Source organism: Cryptotermes secundus, unplaced genomic scaffold, assembly GCF_002891405.2.
Source record: "Cryptotermes secundus unplaced genomic scaffold, Csec_1.0 scaffold899, whole genome shotgun sequence".
NCBI lineage: Eukaryota > Metazoa > Arthropoda > Insecta > Blattodea > Kalotermitidae > Cryptotermes > Cryptotermes secundus.
Window position 1 is genome coordinate 952,701 of NW_019731283.1, and position 24,445 is coordinate 977,145.

General features: G+C 42.4%; 1 protein-coding gene across 2 annotated transcripts in view; it reads left to right on the top strand.

Annotated features, from left to right (window-relative positions):
• The first annotated feature begins 114 nt into the window (after positions 1–114).
• Positions 115–24,445, top strand: part of LOC111866919 (mucin-5AC) — a 227,427-nt gene continuing 203,096 nt past the window's right edge. For both annotated transcript variants that reach the window (XM_023856288.2, XM_033752471.1), the window contains exon 1: positions 115–210. In XM_023856288.2, coding sequence (XP_023712056.1) covers positions 117–210 — 94 coding nt within the window. In that variant the 5' untranslated portion in view covers positions 115–116. The remainder of the gene's footprint in view (positions 211–24,445) is intronic.

Genomic DNA, 24,445 nt, shown 5'->3' on the forward strand with positions numbered 1-24,445 from the left:
TATATGTAGGCGCCATTGTTACGTATTTTACGTCACGACCGGTGCGCAGAGAGGGGAGAGTGATGTGAGCGACCTCGAGCGACCAGTTGGAGAGTGCATTCAGTTTGTTTTGAAAGATGGCGAATGTGGGAGAGTGGAAGGTGTGGTGTTGTGTTTTCTTTGTGCTTTTACGTGTTATCAAAACAGAATATGTACGATCCGATAGATCAGGTAAGGCCAAGTGACTTAGATCTTTCATATAGCAAGTTATTGTTCACTCTAAATTAAATAATTATTTAGGTATTTACGTGTGTAGTCCCACCGTTAGGTTTATTGTAGCAGATGTGATTGTTTCACTTTGGTCAGATATCATTCCCACCTAGTCGTAAAAATCAGAGTAGGGATTGTGTATACATATATTGAATTAATATAATACTCCAAATAGTTATTTGATGATCCGCACTTTTTTAAAAGGGGTCAAGTAAATGCACACAAGACAACATTTGTGAAATATCTGACATTTTAGATAGAAGGATTATTTGATATTTTAAAGCATGTGCTCTGGAATATTTTACGTGACGTGTTTAATCATTGTGTTTGTTTGAGAAATACTTACAGTTGTATGTAGTCAGTAAGGAAATTCCGAAGAAATTGAGGCAAGAGTCTAATGCTTTGCTACCTCTGCTCTACTGAATATACTTATAAAATAACATTCAATTTTCTATATTGGCTGTGTTTATGATATAATTATTATATTTAATTGAGTCATATGTTTTCAAATTAATTATTTTTTTTAAACTCATTAGATCTGGGATTTCGGATTCTTAACACGATATGTATTTCATCAAATGCTACGAATGTGTTATATTCCAAAAGTTCATGCGATGGAAGTGTGTTGTAAACATTATGTCTTCTTAACTCAGTAAATTTCTGTTGCGAAAGCAGTGATATCAGTTAGTTTTATTATTGTTATTATTATCATCATTACGACCACTATTATTACTATAATTTGTGGTGGCGCCTCTTCTGTCTTCATGTGTGGCTTCACTCCACACTCAGTATGGGAAAGTTGTAATGACAAGAAAGTGGTATAATTGTAAACAGTTACTGAAGGATATGCTGATGAAGTTACTGTCCGAAGATCTCAATAGTGGTCGAAAGTAGGGATTTGAAACTTCTCTTACTACCGATAGGAGCCAAAGTGGGAAATGCCAGAAGTTAAAGAAACACAAAGAACTTAGCGAAAGATTTATATCACGTGTGTGTGTAGTTAGGCATGCAGCAGCCATATCTGCAAGTCACCTCTGATGATATTGCCAGTTTCGGGAACCTCATGTTTCTGAACCCAACTATATAGCTGGCCTGCTGCCCATCCAGCGCCTTGAGCGCTCTGCTTTTGTTGCTGGCGGAACGGTTCTGTCACGTGTAGGAAATAACAATTGACCCTGGTAGTCAGCCTTATTTGTTTGAGGAACACTGTGCTACAATGCAGAATTTCTTGGAACTACAGTTACCCTTCACCGTTACATAGGTTACATAATTGTCACATTAAGGTGAAGGCAAGGTTGTCCACCATGCCATGAAGATGGGTGGCAAATGGAGGTGTGTGTACGCATTATTAACCTCACCACTGATGGAGGTGAGTGGTTAGCTTCACGACCATCCGCTTAATCACCGAGGAAAGCATGCACGATAACAACTGGATAGGCGACTACCTGGGCCCCGGAGCCGGTCTGGATGCTGTGGAGAAGAGAAAATTGTCTCGTGCCTTCAGGGAATCGAATCCAAATCCTTAGTCATCCTGCCCATAACTCAGTCGCTGTAATGACTTAGCTGTCTCTGCTCACATGATTACAGTAATTGTAATTACTGGTTGTTCTGCTGAAATGAAACAAGATGTTGTGATTTTAATGTGAAATTTCGTGTGTCAAAAGTCATAAAATATTTCAGGAGAGCATATGATTTCCTGGGTTTTGTGTGGAATACCAGATGACTTTCTATGCTTCGGAAGTTCTAAAGAAGCCTTACCAGTCAATAACTCACAAGCATAAGCTATAATTGGGGTATCGCAGTGTTATTTATCGGTAATTGAATCTCGAGATTCCACTCGGGAAATATGTGAACGCGCACAAGATACCTATATTACTGTGGGGACACGTTGTTGCTACTGTTAACTGGATTACTGTCATTGCTTTGCAGAAGTTAGTTATTTAGTACACATATGCCGAACATGTCATACACCACGCAGTTTAGCGCATTTAGGTAACAATGTAAATAGAATTTAGTTAACTTTATCATTACTTTCCATGGACCGAAGTTATCCAAGCTGCTCCGAATTTTTTCAGTTCATTTTTTTACCAGCAAATTGGACTTAAATTTGAGGAAGAAACTAGTGAAATGCTACATTTGGAGNTGAAATTTCGTGTGTCAAAAGTCATAAAATATTTCAGGAGAGCATATGATTTCCTGGGTTTTGTGTGGAATACCAGATGACTTTCTATGCTTCGGAAGTTCTAAAGAAGCCTTACCAGTCAATAACTCACAAGCATAAGCTATAATTGGGGTATCGCAGTGTTATTTATCGGTAATTGAATCTCGAGATTCCACTCGGGAAATATGTGAACGCGCACAAGATACCTATATTACTGTGGGGACACGTTGTTGCTACTGTTAACTGGATTACTGTCATTGCTTTGCAGAAGTTAGTTATTTAGTACACATATGCCGAACATGTCATACACCACGCAGTTTAGCGCATTTAGGTAACAATGTAAATATAATTCATTTAACTTTATCATTACTTTCCGTGGACCGAAGTTATCCAAGCTGCTCCGAATTTTTTCAGTTACATATATTATGGAAGAAACGCTGTATATTTAATTAACACTTGGATTATCTCATTCTGCTAAAGCACGACACATTAAAGTCGTAATGAAAATGGGAGTTACATTAATACTGGCAATAATAGCTAACTTATTTATATCTGCTTTGTATTATTATTAATTAGTTGTTTCAGAGATTCTTTTCCTAGAGCTTTTCATTTGTGTACATGATGATCCACATATTTAGGGTCTGGAAGTTGTTATTATTATTATTTTCTCATTTAAGCTGAACCATGGGACTCTTGCTCTACTATTTTCTCATATACATGATTTGTTACTGTGATGAGTATGTTGTCACAAAATTAAAATAAATTAGTTTCCATACCACTTTATGATTCCTGGTACTCATTTCTGTTAGAGGCTGAGTCGACCCCAGGGCCATAGTGCGGCCGGAAGGATTAGGCCAATTAACAAAAATCCAATGACCCCCAACGGGACTTCAACCCGCGACCGTCCGGCTTGTAGCATAGTGCCTCAACCAACTACGCTACCAGGAATTAATTAAATTATTTTCCTGGGGAGTAAAACGCGGCCGGCGAGTAAGGCTAACAACCTTACCCCCATCTTTGAGCCGATTGTCTAGAAATTGTGGGACCAACGTCTCACAACCCTGTGGGCCTCCATGGGCTGTTACAAGGATAGCTTTACTTTATTACTTTTACTTACCACTGTATGATTGGAACTGAGGTGATTTTATAATTCTGATTACATAAGGTTAATATTAAAATGGATAAATTATTGTCAGTGCCAATTTGCACATAGAAGCCGAGGCAGCTCAGTCAGTATAGTACAGGGTTTCGAGTTCTAGCAGGGTAGAGATTTTTTTTTTATTCTCGACAGCGTCCCTGGGGATCACCACGTCTCCTATCTAATGGATACCGGTGATAAGACGATCGGTGCTTGAAGCTGACCGTTCGCTCCGTCTTGTACCGAGGTTAAGAATGCGTACGTTTTCATGGCTTGATGTTTAAATAAACCTTATTCCTTTACATTTACACAACAAAATATTGAAACGGGCATTGCTGTAAACCAGTTGCCTCATATGTAACGTGAAGTTAAAGGATCCCGTGGGAAACACAGCGAGAAGTACTGCCACGCAGAATGCTACACCGAAGAAAACGCAAATTGATTTTTTCATACTTTGATCATAAACCAAAGCCCAGGCCCTATATGCCTCCACGATGAAAATGTTGTACTTATCCGTCCAGACTGAATAATATAAATCTATTTTGGATTATGTTGCCTTTCAGTATTACGTGTTTATTTAGTTTTACCTCCAGTGGTTACAGATATACTTAATTTGCTTAGTGGGGGGTGGAGTCCAGCTGGGTCCACTCGGCACGGCGGCCACTGATTGGCCTATTGTACCTGCCCCGAGTGATTATGATGATGGAGAATTTGGTGGAATGAAGATTGTCAGGGGAAAACGAAGTACTCGGAGAAAACCCGCCCCAGTGCCACTCTGTCCACCACAAATCCCACTTGACCAGACCCGGGATCGAACCCGGGCCGCCGCGGTGGAAGCCAGCGATTAACCGTTTGAGTAATGGCGCGGCCTAGGTACAGATGTACTCATTAAGTGTATCTATATTCATTACATTTCGGTTTTCGCACTTCAGCAGACTTATCTTCATATTTCTCCCGCCATTGTTCTTCATGATTCACAGCTAAGATGCAAATTGACTTCATTGACCGCCTCTGTGGTCTAGTGGTCAGAGTTCCTGCCTACAGACCCAGAGGTCCCGGGTTCGATTCCTGCCGCTACCAGATTTTCTGAGTAGTGAGTCTGGAACGGTGTCCACTCAGCCTCGTGAGGATAATTGAGGAGCTATTTCAAGGAAATAGTAGCTCCGGTATAGAAAACCGAAATTAACGGCCGTGAGGATTTGTTGCGCTGACCACTCAACACCCTCTATCCGCTAAAATTGGCACTAACTTCGCCGACAAACGGCGGCCGCTCGGTCGGTATAGTTCGCTTGCGCACTCAAGCCACGGAGTTTGTTTGAATAAAATAAATAGCCCTGTATGGTCCAGATACTCGAGAAGTTGGCCATCAAAAGAATAGAAACAGACGTGCGTGCTAGTTCATTCTAGGTCCGCGCCATGGCTCAAGCCGTTAGTCACTGGCTTCCAACCGCGGCGGCCCGGGTTCGATCCTGGGTCTGGTCAAGTGGGGTTTGTGGTGGACAAAGTGGCGCTGGGGCAGGTTTCCTCCAAGTACTTCGGTTTCCCCTGCCAATCTTCATTCCACCAACTGCTCCACAATCACCCTCACCTATCATCTGGGGCTGGTACAATAGGCCAGAAGTGGCCGCAGTACAAGGGACTTGGTCCCACCCCACTAGCAATAAAAAAAAAGTTCATTCTATGTCAGTATGGCCGTTGTTACGTAGATGCTGCATTGTGGTTACTGGTTACGTTGACCTGTTTCTATTTTAATTTCTTTTAATGATGAAGCGAATTCAGCGTTAAGAAATTCGCTCTGCTTGCAGTAATGGACGCCATCTTTTGGATTGGCATGTACTGTAAATTAAAGCCCTCCGTTTTGCGTTGCATGTAACTTGCTATTAACGAAGCAACGCTGTTGATGATGAATCATGTCTTATTCAAAGAATGAAGTGGACTAAGTGACACGGGTGACTTGTGCTTGCATATGAAGTATTATTTCGCAACTGGCTGCCTTACTGGACGTGCAAAAATTCCCGCACGAGTTGAGACGTTTTATTTTACATTAAATGGTTCTCTTCACTGCTATGGCAAGGGCTCTTAACAATCGACGGTTCTATTATGACGTAAGTCTATTGTTTGTAATGAGACTGCTGGCGTGAATGCAATTACTTATCTTCCTGTCGTCAGAAGAGAGTGAAGCGTTAGCACATTCTTCAGTCTAACCCGGCCAAGACTTCGAGGCTTGCGCAGTTAAAACTTCGTTTCCTTTAGTAATCTGTGTGGAATTACCAGACTACATATATATATAAGTTGTTAACTAATACGAGTTTCTACATCGGGTTATTGCTGCTTCGGCAGATTACAAAAAATGCAAGTTTGTTAACGCACAAATTATTTAAAACTTGTCTGGAAATTATTGTATTCATTGTACAGTTTCTGTAAATCCGATTCCAGTAAAAGATGATATAATTTTTAAGTAAAATTGCATGGAAACAATTTTCTGCAGTGCAAATCTTCAGAGATGCTTTATGAACCGAGTGTACATTGTGTAAAAGGCAAAGCTATCCCTGTAACAGGCCATGGAGACCATTAGGGTTGTGAGATGTTTAGGGTCCCACATTGTCTAGAGTCTAGACAATCGGCTCACAGATTGTGGTAAGGTTGTGAGCCTTACGCGCCGGCCGCCCTTTACTCCCAGGAAGATTTCTGGTACTTATTTCTGTTAGAGACTGAGTCGACCCAGGGCCATAGTGCAGCTGGAAAGAATAGGCCAATTGAAAAAAAAACCGTGACCTCATCGGGAATCGAACCTGCGACCTTTCTGCTTGTAGCATAGTGCCTCAACCAACTACGCTAATACGTGCCCCCGCACATTTTGTATAAACGTACAAATTTAACAAATTTTTGTATGAATGTGGAATTGGACACAAAGGCAGAAACGTTAGAAATTCATTTCTGAACCCGAAACATGACCGAGTTTTTTTTTTAAATTCGGTATTAATGATCTCGCCAACACCTTTCTGTGGCGTCATGCCTAGGCATACGGACAAATATCTCCATGCTGTGGAGTCCGAGAGATGCCAGTATTCGCTTAACTTGTCAGGAACCCACCGACTTTCATGGATCGAGAAGTATCATCACCGTGACCACAGGATTGCGTCCCTTCTCCTAATCCGTGATATCTACATACATATATGTATAGGTAGATATTGATTACGTGCTGCCAGAAGGAGGAGGACTCAGATTATCTTGCCCTTAAGATCGCGTTGCTAAGAACAGGTTAGCGCTTTCAGTTTTTTTTTTTTTTTTATATATTTAAGAAATTTGAAAATGGTAAAACATATTTACTTCGAGTTTGAAAGTTTAGTTTGTTACTGTTACGGTTACTTACCTCGAACTAGTGCCGAGGTCAAGAAAATGTGGATCTATACATCCACTCCCACATACGCCTTTATGGCGTAGTGCTAAATTAGTTAAGCACAGGGACAACTTTACCTCACTGTTACGGGTCGACGTTGGAAGCAAGAATAAAATTTCCCAGACAGGATTGCAGTCCATCAGCAGATAAAATGCTCACTGTCTAGTAACAAAAGTTTTCTTTTTGTGGTCGTGTGGTGACTGTACTTGATCATCTTTATCGCCCCCTCTCAAGGCCGTCACTTCACAGAAAATAAAGCACAAGAAAGTCCTTGTCTATTGACCCTGTTTGCCCCCACGAAAAGAAGTACTTCAGCCTCTGTGCTTTATATCAAACAAACTAGAAACGTCATTACATCAAAATGAGGTTTATCTAAAAAAAATTTAACTTTCTTCGTGCACATTTTTCTCTCTTCAGCACCATAAAATTTCTCTTACTCGGTGGTCTGTCTGGCTGTGAGTTTTGTCTTGGAATGTGGGGTGGACTGCACATGGTTGGAAAGCGGGCAAACAGGAACGTTAGAGTTTACATTTTAGTTTCGTAATTTGCATTTGTTGGTAGACAGAAGCTTATTTTATGGGGAAATCTTTGTGGAGGGTATTTTGTTATCTTTATTACGCTAATGGTGTGGACCGCCTACTCTTCACGTTCATTGTGCATTGCAGAGAGTAAACCTTTCATTCGTCAAAGATATCTCTACTTGATTCCACCTGAATTACATTCCAAGGACTTTATATCGCATTGTTTGCTGCTATGTCTTTATAGTATTAAGCTTGCTGTATTTTTCATTTAAAGCTACTGGATATGTGTTAAATTATTTTTTTACTGAGAAATTGTGAAGAATTATAAGATTTGAGGTTTTCACGGAGGTAACTATGAAGAATGCCGTCTTCTGAGATGTGGCGCCGTGTAGGTATTGTTTGAACCGACGTTTCGGAGGAACGTTTCACCTCCATCTTCAGGGTAGAAAAGTCCGCGAGCGAGGAACCAGCATGAGCAGTCTGCAGCTACCTGCTCGCGCAAAGCATTCTTCAATTATTGCTTACGTTCACTCTTACATTTCCATTTATAGCCCTTTTTATCATCGACGAGAAATTTGAAGTAAATAAAAAACTCTGTGGCCTGTAGTCCGCAAGCGAACTATACCGACCAAGCTACCGCCGCTTGTCTGCCAACTTTAGCGGATATAGGGTGTCGCGTGGTCAGCGCAACGGATCCCCGTGGTGTTTAATCTCGGTATTCTAGACCGGAACCGCTATTTCTTTGAAATAGCTCCTCAGTTATCCTCGCGAGGATTTGTCTGGCCCCGTTCAAGGCCCACTATTTCTCAGAAAATCTGGTAGCGCCGGGAATCGAACCCGGGACCTCTGGATCTGTTGCCAGGAGCTCAGACCATTAGACCACAGAGACGGTCATTAAAGTAAATAAACAAAATGCAAATATATCCTTGCTATTGGAGGTATAGTTCATTCTTGAAACAAGCCATACCCCCAACCTTGATGTTCTGACCGCATCGCTGCCGACTTCCTTGAACCTCGCGTGTATACTTCGCCCTTCAATAGGGCTTGGTTTTGAGTCACTTTTCGCAGATTTTTCTTTCTCCTTAAGTTCCTGGTTATCGGGTACGAGCATTGTTCAAGATCGCTTGCTGGAAGGAAAGGAGAAATAATTAATGTCAGTGAAACTGACTACCTTGATGCAGTGAGCATGTGCTTTATTTATTAAGGTTTCTTAACTCGGGTTTTGGGCGTATTTAATGTAGAAGCGAGTCTGCTTTACTGTGCGTCCATTTCCAAACTCAAATTGTCAGCCTGGGAACCCTTTCTGTACATCTCACACACAAACACACGCACGCGCCCACAAAGGACATAAGGGCTTCAAAACTAAAGTCGTCCTCTCGCCAGAGAGGAGGTCAGTTTAAGGGTAGAAATTAACCCGGCGGAGGTCGTGGAATTTTAAGGGCGGAAAAATTCAGGGAACAAGTCCTCCGGGAGGGACTTTAAGCCGTGGGTTCCATGTCGTAGATATACGGCGCGTAAAAGATCCTCATGCCTCTAGGAGACCTCTGAGCAAAATTAGGCAACAATTTCCCGCCCAAGTAGTTTCCAATGCCTCTGGTAGATGGGGGAATTATCAGGTACCGACGGCCGACCTCGTTGGCTGAACGGGGCTGATAGTACGCACCAGTACCGGTAGGGTATGGCGACAGTAGAAATTAAAGGGGGACGCACAATGGACCAATAACTGGTCTAAGTGCATGGGGAAACACACCCCCTCTAATAATAATAGTAATAAAAGGGTAGAAATTCATAGGAGTTATTTATATAAACGGGTCGTAAATGCAAATTTTCCATAGGATGCGACTCTGTCTGTAGTAAACAGAATAATCGGATAATGATATCACAAGTACAGACTTAAACGTCGCAACTGAGTGAGCAGCTGATTTGGGTTTTGGAGGTCGCAGGTTCGAATCTTTACTCGGAGACAGATTAATCACTAATCATCCTACAATTCAACATTATATAGTCTGAGCTATTGATATTGTCATGAAATAAGACATAGGCCTAAATAAAATAGAAATATAGGCCCTATGATTCGTTTTCAGTAATAATCTTTTACATGTTATGTTATGTTTAAATGTCAGGCTCAGTCGGTATTACATCTGGAATACGAGATGGACGACCGAGAAATCATGCTTGGACTTCTGGCAGGACCATTACATTTCTATCATCTGTACAATTTCCAGGACCGCTTCTGTGGTGTGGTGGTCAGAGTTCCAGAGGTCCGGGTTCAGTTCCCGGAGCTACCAGATTTTCTGAGAAGTAGTGGGCCTGGAACGGGGTCCACTCAGCTTCGTGATGATAATTGAGGAGCTAGTTCAAGGAAATAGCGTCCCCGGTCTAGAAAACCGAGATTAACGATCATGGAGATCCGTTGGGCTGATTACGCGACACACTCTATCCGTAAAAGTTGACACTAACTAACAAGCGGCGGTCGCTCGGTCGGTATAGTTCTTTGCGGACTCAAGCCACAGAGTTGTACAGTTTCCAGGGCGGCTTTGGAGCCCGCCTAGCCTCCTATTCACTGGGTAGAGGCGAATTTGTTCCAGTGTGTAAAGCTGCTGTGGCGTGAAGCTGACCACTCACCTTAATTTAGTTTCGAAGTTACAGATCCGTAGAGCTACGCCCTGTACCTTCATCCCCGCATTCGTCTTCGTGACATCATACCTACTTAGTTCTCTAAAGCTGAATTTCTTTGAAATGGTACATAAAATTTCAGTTTGTACCTCACAGGGAATACATTACTTCTCTGCTACAAATATCGAGCGGTTAATGTTGTATGAGAACCATACTAAGCACACATACACTCTGTGGATAGAACGGTGAACTTTAATATGTTAAAGAAGGTGGTATATATAGTAACCGCTAGACTTTAAAGGGTTACGAACAGCGACAACATTACCTGTACGTTTACATTTTTTTCTTTTCCTTGGCACTACAGCCCCAGTGGGCCTAGGCCTACCTCCATGAACTTCTCCGTTCACTTCGGTTTTTCTAGATCTTACACATACGGTAGGACTCCTTGGGCGGGTGATCAGCTCGTCGCAAGGCCTCTACCTGTACACAAACACAGAAAAACGCACACACACAAACTAAATATCCATGCCCTGAGTGGGATTCGAACCCACGATCCCGGTTTCCAAGCGAGCGAAGACAGTACATGCCTTAGACCGCTCGGTTACCGTGACCGGCACATAATATTTTATTGTGGTTAAATAATGGAAGTTACAGTGGGCAAGACGCATATCACACTTATGAAACAAGAGGTGCTTGCGGAATTTTGGTTGGAAGATCTTATAGAAAGAGTCCGCTTAGGAGACGAAGACAAAGCAGGAAAGCAGGTTTCCAATATACGGCGTGACATCGTTGGACATTGCGCTTATATTGTGATAGAGTCAGCTGCGAATGCTTTTGTCGCGGTGCGCGCTTCAGCCTATACCTCCTTTTCGGGGTGGCCCCCCCATAAACTTTTCGGTTAAAGTAATCGGACTGCAAACACCGGAACAGTTCTCAGACACGGAATTCCACTCTGTGATGAGGAAAACACACCTGAGGGACCGAGATCAAAGCGCCTGCTTCCAGTCACAAGACGCTCTCAACTTCAGCGTACGAACCTGTTTCTAGGAGACATTGTAATGTTCCCCTGGAGGAAAGCTTGTCATTATCATCATCAGTACATTCTTGTCAGATTGGGCTCTGCGAGGTTTAGAGGCACAGAGCCATTTTGCTATTGAAATTATGCCATCGGTCTAAAAGTAGGTTCGTTCAGGTGGTAACTGAAGAAAGTGGCCAATACAAATCATTTTCAGTCTCCCTTTAAGGTTCTATGTTTAGAGATGAGACGGTTGATGCGTTAAAACCATCATTTAATCAGTTACAAAAGGATGAGATGCTTAGGTGCAGTGTGAGCTAAAACGAAGTGGCAGTTTGTATCTTACAAGCGTACAGCGAATTCGCAGCAACATGGCATCCATAATTTTGCATTGAATGTAGATTGGGTCAAAAAGTGTTTTGCAAGAGATCGTGTACGGTAACTGCACAGAATTTAATAAAAATCAAACACGTAATACAAGGCACTGAAAGAGGCGAAATATAAATTTTCTTCTCTTAGCAGTAGGGCTATTGGCCAATGGATGTGGGTCAAAATATAATTTATATGATCATTTTTAATAAGGGTTATAGTCTTCTGTATTGTAACCCGAAGTTTCAGCGCAATCAACAAGAAAACCTTTCTTAAAATCGGTTTTAATATTATCCTTCCGGTCTGTCTTCCAGGTTGTAAGTTTTAAAAATGTGTTTATCTCCAATATTTTCCATCAGAACTACACAACGTCTACATCCCGTAAAAACCACTTTGATTTAACTGCTCAAACAGTGTTTGGGTTTAAAATATGAAAGAGGCAATAAGGCGGGCTGCGTCGGTTGGCAGTACTGATAGGTATATATTACCCACAGTAGAAAACAATAAAAGTTAGACGTCGATTATCTCTACCATTAGTGATCCTGAGATTATCTGGTCACAGTTGGTCCGCGGAAGAAACAGACAGTGTTCATATTCATTATTTTTAGGAAAGCTGAAGTCAAGCTTTATGACGACCAATTCTTCGAATTCTTAATGAGGAACGTCTGTAGAATCTTCCTATTGCGTAGCTTTATCTTCAAGGTCCATAGTATTCGTGCTTACTGCATCCAATGAGGTTTGCAGCGAAAATGGACGTTGGTACATGTATATGTTCTCCGAATGTTAGGTCTACCAAATTTATGTTTAAATTGTGACGGTACAATAGGCGATATATGTTCAGTTGAATTAATAGGTATACATATAAAGGCTAAAGCGAACATAACCAGTCGATTTTGTTTATTTTATAAATAATTCAAAAGTCGATGCACGGACTCTATGATGATCGTTTCACGTGCCGAGTTTCCTGACTGTTTTTACGTTTTGTACATTGGCTTATGTAGTGTTATTTGGGAGTATACAACATTCCGTTCGCTTGATTGAATTTCATTCAGGAACAGAGCGCAACAAAGGCGCAGAAGAGCGTAAGAGAATATCATCGTCTTTGACGGGTCACGCGCAGTAGTAATAAAATGAAATAAAATTCTAAGTGTTATCTTGAAAATTGTAAGCGACGTGGACACTTGCCTTTCTAAATTAGTGCAGGCTTGTGTATAACTGAACATCACAACTAAGTATGAAGAATAATCTAAACATAACTGATTCGTGTGTGCATGTATACCCGACCGCCTCTGTGGTCTAGAGATCAGTTCCTGCCTACAGATCCAAAGGTCCAGGGTTCGATTCCCGGCGCTATGAGATTCTCTGAGAAGTCGTGGGTCTGGAACGGGGTCCACTCAGCCCCGTGAGGATAATTGAGGAGCTATTTCAAGGAAACAGCGGCTCCGGTCTAGAAAACTGAGATTAACGGCAGTGGGGATCTTTTGCGCTTACCACGTGACACCCTCTATCCGCAAAAGTTGGCACTAACTTCGCCGACAAGCGGCGGTCGTTCGTTCGGTATAGTTCGCTGGCGGACTACAGGCCACGTATTGCATGTATACCCACGATATGGGGCACGCGGTAGCGTAGTTGGTTAAGGCACTTCGCTACAAGCCGGAAGGTCGCGGGTTCGAGTCCCGATGAGGTAGATTTTTTCGATTAACCTAATCCTTCCAGCCGCATTATGGCCCTGGGGTCGACTCAGCCTCTAACAAAAATGAGTATCAGAAATCTTACTGGGGGTAAAGGGCGACCTGTGCATACGGCTGACAACCTTACCGCCATCTGTGAGCCGATTATCTAGACAAAATATGGGAGCCTCGACGTCTCACAAGCCTATGGGCTTTGACGGCCTGTTACAGGGATAGCTTTTTCTACGATATATAGGCATATATATACACACCTTTACAGTTGATACATTATATGATGTGCTGTGATTTCGGGGTTACTTAAGGACACTTTTTCACCTACATAGGTTACATAGTGGCAGATAGTAGGATGGTTGTGAATGATGAAATGTGAAAGGAAAATGTCATCGGTTACTATCTCAGCATTAGCCTGTAAGACCTGAGGAAAGCAACGAAATATCTCACTCAGGTAGCCCCCTCTCAATGCCGAGTTTCTGACTGAGGAGTTTTGGGCCGGTGTACCGCGACGTCCAGAAGGGTGCCCCTAAGTATGGAACGGCGTCTGTGTACCACGTCGTTGCTGGATTGAGAAAGAAAGGCAGGTCGGCATTAAGGGGACGGTTGTATTCATGGCGGCTTCGTGTTCAGGCGAGGGGCTGTTTGCTTACTTGGATTAATATCCCTTTTAGGCGTGGATGGAGCTCTGATTCATATTATTCATGCTACTGAAATCGTTGCAACGCGATAACACTTAAGCGCTTTGACGGAATTGGAGTAGAAAGTGGAACCTATGAAACGATTTGATTTGCTTTGCTGCACGTAAAGTTGCACTTTCATCTGCGCTGTCTATTATTACTGCATACACTTCATGCTGTCTGCTACATACTGGTCTGGCACACTTGCTTATCCAAGCTTAGTTTTAATCGTAGCAAAAATATTTATTATTGTAATACAAAGTAGGCTTGACATGCAGAAATTTAAATATTACATTCTTGGAAGGAATAATCACCTACTTGCATTTCACAACATATTGTGTATCTGATACGACACGGACCTCATATGCAACATAACGACCAAGATTTCTTCTGTTGTGTGCGTATTCGTTGCAGCGGGAACCGAACCGTTGCCTAGGAACGTTAGGGGGGGACACACACACACACAGACATAAAATCATAAGCCTCCTATTATTTTTTTCAAAATGCGGGAAGTAGATTAAGAATGTATTGAGACGCATACAAATGCTACAGACGAAGAAAACCTTACCCACACAGCGTGTTTCTGTCTATCCTTCACATTTTGAAATTCCTGAATCCTTTGTCGGATTTTCGTTATACATTTAATGCGAGATCCAAAAAACATTCGGAGTATAGCGACTGGCTACGGGCTGGACGGCCCAGGGGTCGCAGTTGGTCTGCTTGTAGGGGTAAAATTTTTGTCATCTCTCTGTCGTCCAGACAGGTTCTGGGACCTCCTTAGCCTCCTATCCAATGTGTACCGGGGGCTCTTTCGCAGGGGATAAAGCGGTCGAAGCGTGGCGCTGACCGCTCACCTCCAACTGCTGCTGAGATCAAGAATACGCGGATCTATACATCCACTCCTCAGTACACCTTCATGGCGTAGTGCTTAATTAGTTAAGCACAGAGACAACTTTGCCCTTTTTATGAGAGATCCAAAAGTAGAATTTAGCACACAATACAAGTTTTCGATTTGTGTACATATGAGAATTATGCCATTGTTTCTCAACGAGACCAGATCCGGTTTGGACGCTGTGGGGGGGGAAAAAAAAGAGTCTTACTTCTGCGGGGAATCGATCTCCAGTTCCTCGGGATATCCTGCAGCCTGTAATTTAATTGATATTGTCACGTGTAAAGTGGTACGCGTGACGAAAGTAACGGGTTCTATTTCGGATGATTTGATTTATTAGCACTTCGATTACATATTCTCTTAACTACCATTAATACAGCGCTGTCGCTGATTTACACAGTTACCAGCCCACCGTTGCACACGCACTAGGATTCTCAGTTCCGCTGCTCATCTCCTGACAACGGATTTCAACACAGAATCTAGCACTTCAAATCACTATGAAGTCTTCTTTCTCTTTCGTCTTCAATCACTCTTGATCCTCGAAACTAAAAATTCTTCTAGACTCACTCCTCCAGCTTACGACTGAATCGTAACTGCCCTGAACGAATCCTGTCACTCTTACTTATATAGCCGCGGAACGGACATGGACCTACAGCAAACATATCACGTGATCGCTGTCCAGCCATTCTACGCAAATAACTATAGTAATACTCGCTACGAGCCGGACAGTGAGGTGGCGCTCATCCCTTAGTTACTGATACAACGAACGTTATCTCAGGGTCCGCAATGAAGATGGGACATGTTTCCTGTATGGAATGTTACCTGGAAACACTTCTTTTGTTTCGTTTCGGAATGCTCGTCCATTCTGCAAGCATCCAGCGACAGGTTGCTTCAATCAATACACGTATCAATTGCGTAAACAAGTAAACTTGTTTGGACGTGTACGTACATCAGTGGCCTATGGAGCATACTTTCACTTGTCCTAACCTTCACTCGTTTTTGTTCCGGTAGAGTGACGGTTTCGAGAAATCAGTCAAAAAAACGTAAGATATATATATATATATAGTACATAAATTAGCAATGCCCTGACACAATTTTTTCTTTCTTCATCGAGAAAATTTTCTTTTCCAGCATTTGATCAGAAAGAAAGATCCTTTTTTTTTGTGTCGTTCGAGGTATTTCAAGAAGAGAGATTGGAGAGGGTTGTTGAACTTGAAGATTCCCTCTAAATATGGCCCTTCGCTGTCAATAAAATATTGTGACGAATTAATCCATTGCTAGACAACGGTTTGTTAAAACACGTTTCCATGACAGCCACCTGGAACAGTCCATTGCTGAGCAACGCTCGGTAAACACTGCCTAAAGGCCGGAATAATGGAGCCAGACAAGGAATAATCTGTTTTGCTAGTCCAAGACTGACTGGCCGACTGACCGTCGGTCGTAACATAACGCTGACTTTGACTTTGACTAGGTGATGATACCATGTGGAGTCGGGGTCGAATACCTCCACCGTAGCTCTGCGAGTCTTAGGAAGGGGGCGAGAAGAGATATCTCGAATCTGAGACAGTAAAATATGGCCGTTAAGTCCCACGGGACTCGGACCCGAGACAGACCCGTCCTCTAGTCAGAGAGAGTGCCCCACATCAACAAGCCCACAACTGTCCCACAGTAATAAAAATCTGGTCGTAAGCCCCAGATGGGTGTTTTATTCCAAGATAGACTGACCGACTGACCGTCGGTCGTAACATAAGACTCAGAATCAGAAAGACTCAATTCTGGGCGAGTAAGAGAATTCAGGAATTCAATGTGTGAACTGTTATAATTAACCGTAAAGATTTTCATTTCATGCATCCTGTTGTGTTATAATACACAACTTTTTTATTAAAACCGTTACAACACAACTATATCAAGATCAGTGCCTAGTTTGGCTCTGCAAAACTAGCCACTGACCTTGATATAGTTGTGTTGTGATAGTTTTAATAAAAATGTTTTATAACTGTAAAGAGGTACCAATAAATCCAGTCATCAAATCTTTTTGTTTTCCTTGGCACTACAGCCCCAGTGGGTCTAGGCCTACCTCCATGAACTTCTCCGTTCACTTCGGTTTTTCTAGATCTTACACATTCGGTAGGACTCCTTGGGTGGGTGATCAGCTCGTCGCAAGGCCTCTACCTATACAAAACACAGAAAAACGCACACACGCAAACTAAATATCCATGTCCTGAGTGGGATTCGAAACCACGATCCCGGTTTCCAAGCGAGCGAAGACAGTACATGCCTTAGACCGCTCGGCTACCTTGACCGGCTAGTCATCAAATCTAGAACCCATTATTATTCGTCACGCCCACCCCTTACACTTGACAGTACGTTCTCTGCGTTTTGATGCAAAATATGAACCTAAACAACACGTATGAGAACTGTAGCACCAGAGATGCTTGCATTCTTCCGTAATTTTTATCAAACGGACGCTCCTATTCTAGAGAACGAAAGGATGAAACGGAGTGAATAATCGATTTGCCGTCCATATTGTTCTGTTAGCAGCGGAAGGGCAACGACATGGTCGTATATTTTATCGCTCCGGAAAGCTATGACTACCAAGAGGCTTAAACTTGGCGGCGGTCAGGCATACGACCGTTCAAGTGACTAGACTGCCGTGATAGCTAATACTACTAGGATATATATATATATNCGCTACACATAGACAAGACAGTAACTTTCATTTAAAAGAAATATCTGGTCATGAGCCCCAACTGGGGCTCGACACCAAGACAGACAGACTGACTGACCGTCAGTTGCAACGTGACTCTGACTCTGACTCTGACTCTGACTACCAGAGGAATGTCCGTGTGACTTACACACGCAGCCTTCAGCTGTCGAGTGTGTCAGTTTCCTTAAACAAGCGAAACAACTTACACGTTAAGAGGCTGCAGTTTGTTTCCATTTCTGTATTCCAAATATTATCTCTTTTTTTTTGTTAGTACTGCTGATTTATGCTTGGGAACCCCCGGATTCCGATCCGGAACTGGCTATGTAACCGAGGTTTTTCTTGGTTTTCTTCAGTGCCTTTATGCAAATGTTGATACAGCTCCAGAAGATAGAGTATGGCTGTTGCTTCCTTTCACTTCATTACTCTTTTTCATTATTCATGATTCGATGCTACATAACTTAGGATATGAAAACAGTACCAAACCAAGAGTTACTCTGACTCTTCCTCTTCTTTCGAAATATAAACCATGTACAGTAAATCTGCCTTAAACGGAAACCTGGCTTCAGCGGAAATTTTTTCTGGTCCCTTGAGATTCCGTTTAAGACACGTTTTACTGTATTATTATGTAAAGATTTAATTGTAACCTTAAGCTTTACACTCCAACACGAAAGAAGGCAAAGACCCAGTTCATATTTCCAAATATGGCAGTGAATTTTATGCTTATGGTAAGCCTCACGTGCAAACATATGCCATGACTTTTTCAACGCCTGCGCAGACGAGCTTCTCCAGTAGGATTTTTAAAGTAAGAATGCGAAGTAAGGCGATCTAATCTTTATTTTTTTTTACTATTACGAGAAGGTTACCTGTGTGATTTCGAACATATCTCCGTCAGAGTTTGCGTTTATGAAGTAAGTTTATACTGTAAAGAGTAAAGAAAGTAAAGTAAAAGTAAAGCTATCCCTGTAACATGCCATGGAGGCCCATAGGGTTGTGAGAGGTTGAGGTTCCCACATTTTCTAGACAATCAGCTCATAGATGGCGGTAAGGTTGTCAGCCTTACGCGTCGGCCGCCCGTTACCCGCCAGGAAGATTCCTGGTACTCATTTCTGTTAGAGGCTGAGTCGACCTCAGGACCATAGTGCGACTGGAAGGATTAGGTAAACTGAAAAAAAATCCACCTCATTGGGACTTGAACCTGCGACCTTCCGGCTTGTAGCATAATGCCTCAACCAACTATGCTGTAATTATGGATAATAAGCCATGGGGTATTATTTTATGACCAGGCTTATATTATTAGTGCCAAAGACGGGAAAAGTATAGTTCTCGTAAATATGTTTTTCGGCATGTTTTTTCTCCGAAACTACCGAACGGTTTCGATTATATTTTGTATTTGAAGATTACACTAAAAGCTGAAGATTTCCTGTCTTCTGGGATCTGACGCCCTGTAGTCTGATAGATGCTTACCGACGTTTCTTGGGAACGTATTACCACATTCTTCTGCCTTGAATGTGGAGACATTGTATTCCTTTGAATCTTCCGTAAGTATCTGACAGGGCCGCACCATAGCTCAAGAGGTTAGTCGCGGCGGCACGGGTTCGATCCCGGGTCTGGTCAAGTGGGATTTGTGGTGGACAAAGTGGCGCTTGGGCAGGTTTTCTCCGAGTACTTCGGTTTCCCCAACCAATCTTCATTCCACCAAATTCTCCATCATCATAATCACCCGGGGCAGGCTACAATAGGCGAATCAGTGGCCGCCGTGCCGAGTGGACCCAGTTGGACTCCACCCTCCACTAAGCGAATTGAAAAAAATCTGACAGACTACATGGCGTTACTTCCTAGAAGGCAGAAATCTTTGTAGTTGCCGCTGTAATGGTCTCAGAAATACACTAGAAATGGTAAGAAGATTTAATTTGAATTTGTATTGATCAGAGCTGTGCCTCACCTTTAGAGTCCTGGAACTCAAGTGCAGTTTTATAGAATTTTTTCCTTGGTACTACAGCCCCAGTGGGCCTAGGCCTACCTCCATGAACTTCTCCGTTCACTTCGTTTTTTCTAGATCTTACACATTCGGTAGGACTCCTTGGGCGGGTGATCAGCTCGTCGCAAGGCCTCTACCTGTACACAAACACAGAAAAACGCACACACATAAACTAAACATCCATGCCCTGAGAGTGGGATTCGAAACCACGATCCCGGTTTCCGAGCGAGCGTAGACAGTACATGCCTTAGACCGCTCGGCTACCGTGACCGGCAGTTTTATAGATTACCTCATGACATTTAATAAGGACATTCGTCGTGACGTAATATGTGTACACAGTCACTTGCCTTTCTTTAAGCCAGGAAAATAGACCAACGACGAGGTTCCTGGGTTGGTGAACTTTCTTCTAAATTGTTGGAACTTGGCCTCATTTCTTGCTATTTTCGGTTGAGATCCAAAACCGGGAGTGCAGTAACCGAGTCTGCGCTGTTTGCACATCGAATGCATAGTAATGTTCCAAGCTAGGTTTGCGCTAGATTTTACTGAGTTTGATGTTAAAATCTCATCTTCCATATCTTGATTATTAGTGCGGATTTATTGATAAATATTTTGCTAGAACGATAATTATAAACTAATGCTTTTAATTGTACGCAAATTATGCAATTACTTAAAATTCACCCAAATAATCATGATTACCTAAATATGCTTTGGTTCGAGTATAGATAAGAGCCTTTTGTCTTGCATTCTACTGCTAAAAATGTAAAGATTGAATATTTTTTTTTCCTTGGCACAGCCCCAGTGGGCCTAGGCCTACCTCCATGAACTTCTCCGTTCACTTCGGTTTTTCTAGATCTTACACGTTCGGTAGGACTCCTTGGGCGGGTGATCAGCTCGTCGCAAGGCCTCTACCTGTACACAAACACAGAAAAACGCACACACATAAACTAAACATCCATGCCCTGAGAGTGGGATTCGAAACCACGATCCCGGTTTCCGAGCGAGCGTAGACAGTACATGCCTTAGACCGCTCGGCTACCGTGACCGGCAGTTTTATAGATTACCTCATGACATTTAATAAGGACATTCGTCGTGACGTAATATGTGTACACAGTCACTTGCCTTTCTTTAAGCCAGGAAAATAGACCAACGACGAGGTTCCTGGGTTGGTGAACTTTCTTCTAAATTGTTGGAACTTGGCCTCATTTCTTGCTATTTTCGGTTGAGATCCAAAACCGGGAGTGCAGTAACCGAGTCTGCGCTGTTTGCACATCGAATGCATAGTAATGTTCCAAGCTAGGTTTGCGCTAGATTTTACTGAGTTTGATGTTAAAATCTCATCTTCCATATCTTGATTATTAGTGCGGATTTATTGATAAATATTTTGCTAGAACGATAATTATAAACTAATGCTTTTAATTGTACGCAAATTATGCAATTACTTAAAATTCACCCAAATAATCATGATTACCTAAATATGCTTTGGTTCGAGTATAGATAAGAGCCTTTTGTCTTGCATTCTACTGCTAAAAATGTAAAGATTGAATATTTTTTTTTCCTTGGCACAGCCCCAGTGGGCCTAGGCCTACCTCCATGAACTTCTCCGTTCACTTCGGTTTTTCTAGATCTTACACGTTCGGTAGGACTCCTTGGGCGGGTGATCAGCTCGTCGCAAGGCCTCTACCTGTACACAAACACAGAAAAACACACACACACAAACTAAACATCCATGCCTTGAGTGGGATTCGAACCCACGATCCCGGTTTCCAAGCGAGCGAAGACAGTACATGTCTTAGACCGCTCGGTTACCGTGACCGGCCGAAGTTTGAATATACAGAACTATAATTTTGCCTGCTACTTTTATAAGTGTGAAATTGGGTTTCTTTCAATAAGGGAAGAACACGGATTGAGAATATCTGAGAACAGGGTTGAATAAAATATTTAGAGCCAAAGGAGGGAGGTCACGGAAGCAGGGGGATGTTGCATGATGAGAAACTTCATAATTTGTGTCCTTTCCCAGATATTAGCTCGATTAAATCAAGGAAAATAAGCCGGTCAAGGCATATAGCACGCAAGGGAGAGATGAGAAATGCATAAAAAATTTTAGTGAGACAACCGAAAAAGATGACATCACTTTGAAGATCTACATTTTGGAAGAAAATATTTAAATTACTATAAGTGGCTCTATATAAATAGTATACTTAGACCGTATTTATCTGGCCCAAGGTAGGAAACTGTGGCTGCCTTCTGTGAACTTCAGTTTCCATAAAAGGCGGAGAGTTTAGCTGATCGTCTGTAGCTTCTCAGGAAGGATTCTACTTTGTAGAGCCAGTTCGTAAAACAACATAGAACCATTCATGGACCCTATGCCCTGGTAACTCGCACATTTAACAGAGTTAGAGTTGAGATATGGGTGCTGCACGGTATTTGAATTTCTTGGGGATCAACTAACTCTATGGAGCTCGGTCCTTCTTGTGAAGCCACCAGTCGCTCAGCCACTCAAGAGATTCCCAACACTTTATGGAACCCCGTAGGTTCGTTACCATGTTCACAAGAGACCTCCACTGGTCCCTGTCCTAAACCAAACGAATCCAGTCCATAGCATCCCATCATATTTCTCTAAGATCAGTTTTAATACTACCCTCCCACCTACGTCTGGGTCTTCTTAGTGGTATCTTTCCTCTGGCTTTTTCACTAAACGCTTATATGCATGCTACATGTCTTGCCCATCTAATCTTTCTTGACTTGATTATTGTAATTTTATTTGGTGGGGAGTGTAAGCTGTGAAGCTCCTCATTATGCAGTTTTCTCCAACCTCCTATTATTTCATTCCGTTTTGGCCCCAGATATTCTTGCCAGCACTCTCTCTCTCTCAAATACACTCAGTCTGTATTCTTCTCTTAATGTCAGATACCAAGTTTCGCACCCATACGAATCTATAGACATAGTTTTACGTATCGCGACGTTTACATTTTTGGACAGCAGACAAGAAGACGAAAGATTCTGGTCTCAGTGATAGCAAGACTATCTGCTTGAAGGACCAGAAGAACATATTGTATTTTCTTACATCGAAACTTTTACACAGAAATTTGAGAAATTCATTCGGAGCTGTCAAAAGATTGGCAGAGTTTTAGATATGCCACTCTTTATGGTATCTAGACAACTTTATGCAGTTTAGTACATGAAGTGATCTATCTCCTGCATGTATCTCTGCATTCATGGTGAGGTTACAATCTTGCAGAATCAGTAACCAGCAGCAGTTACGATTTCCTGACATCAACAGAATCCTACAAATAGTCACATCTGTGTAGTACAGGATCCTTTGACAGATGTTACTTCAACTGTGTCGTAACATGAATTTGCATTTGGAAGTAGACTCTTAAGCAGCAGCATATGGTACACGCTTCCGGATTTCCACAGTGCTAGAAGCCAGAAGCGAAGCATGGCATTGCATTAACTTGTATCTGCTGAGATCGCGCAAGGTGAGAAGTCCCGGACATGTAACACACAAGGGAAGGAATGCACGTGAAAGATTAGATTAGAGGAGAAAAAATTATTCGAACGATAAATTTTACTCTGGAGGAAAACTGTTCGAATCCCGACCGGGATACGGGCTATTCTGACTGAGGTTTTTGTTGTTTACCTTACTCCCTGTAGGCAATTTAAAATAATACTTTTAATTTGGCCACGGCCTCTTCTTTCCACATTCTTTCTAGTTCATATTCACTGCCCTCGGGTCGTTAGATTATGTAGTCTTATTTGCAGAGATAGCGTAGTGGTTAAGGCACTATGCTACAAGTCGGAAGGTCGCGGGTTCAAATACCGATGAGGTCATTGGATTTTTTTCAATTGACCTAATCCTTCCGGCCGCACTATGGCCCTGGGGTTCACTCAGCCTCTAACAGAAACGAGTAGCAGGAATTAAATTAATAACTTTCCTGGGGAGTAAAGCGCGGCCGGCGCGTAGGCTGACAACATCACCGCCATCTTTGAGCCGTTTGTCTAGATAATGTGGGACCCTCAACGTCTTACAACCCTATGGGCCTTCACGGACTGGTACAGGGATAGCTTTACTTTTACTTTTTACTATTTGCAGAGATTGTTGTTAAATAGACCACAGAATAAATATTTAATCGGAAAACCTGAAGGACGTAGATGGTTATTATTATTTACATTATTATATTTTACAGAAATAGTCATGCGGGTCATATATAGACCCAAGGAGAAGATGATTATGATGAAAATTATATAACACCTAGTGATAATTCAACAGGAAGCCTTTGTCGTTTGTTATATAAGCTTCCATACTATAAACTTCCCCCACTTTCTGTCGCATTCCGCTACAGTCCCACATGTTATCGAACGATGTGTAAAAGCTGATGTTTAACGCCATCTCCGATGAATGGCACACGCGGACAGCGAATCAAAAACCGTTTCCTTTATATGGTAAAACGCAAATGGAAAGCTATCCCTGTATAAGGCCGTGAAATCCTATAGGGTTGTGAGACGTCGAGGCTCCTACATTTTCCAAACAATCGGCTCACAGATGGCGTTAAGGTTGTCAGCCTTACGCGGTGACCGCCCTTTACCCCCCAGGAAAATTCTTGGTACTCATATCTGTTAGAGGCTGAGTCGACCCCAGGGCCATAGTGCGGCTGGAAGGATTAGTTCAACTAAAAAAATCCACCTCATCGCGACTCGAACCCGCGATCTTCCGGCTTGTAGCATAGTGCTCCAACCAACTACGCTGCCGCGTGCCCCTCTTTATATGGTATGCCACACTTTATATATCCATCTCATCACGGCTCAAACCCGCGACCTTCCGGCTTGTAGCATAGTGCTCCAACCAACTACGCTACCGCGTGCCCCTCTTTATATGGTATGCCACACTTTATATATCCATCTCATCACGGCTCAAACCCGCGACCTTCCGGCTTGTAGCATAGTGCTCCAACCAACTACGCTACCGCGTGCCCCTCTTTATATGGTATGCCACACTTTATATATCCACCTCAAAACGGTACGGTACACTGAAGCAAAAAA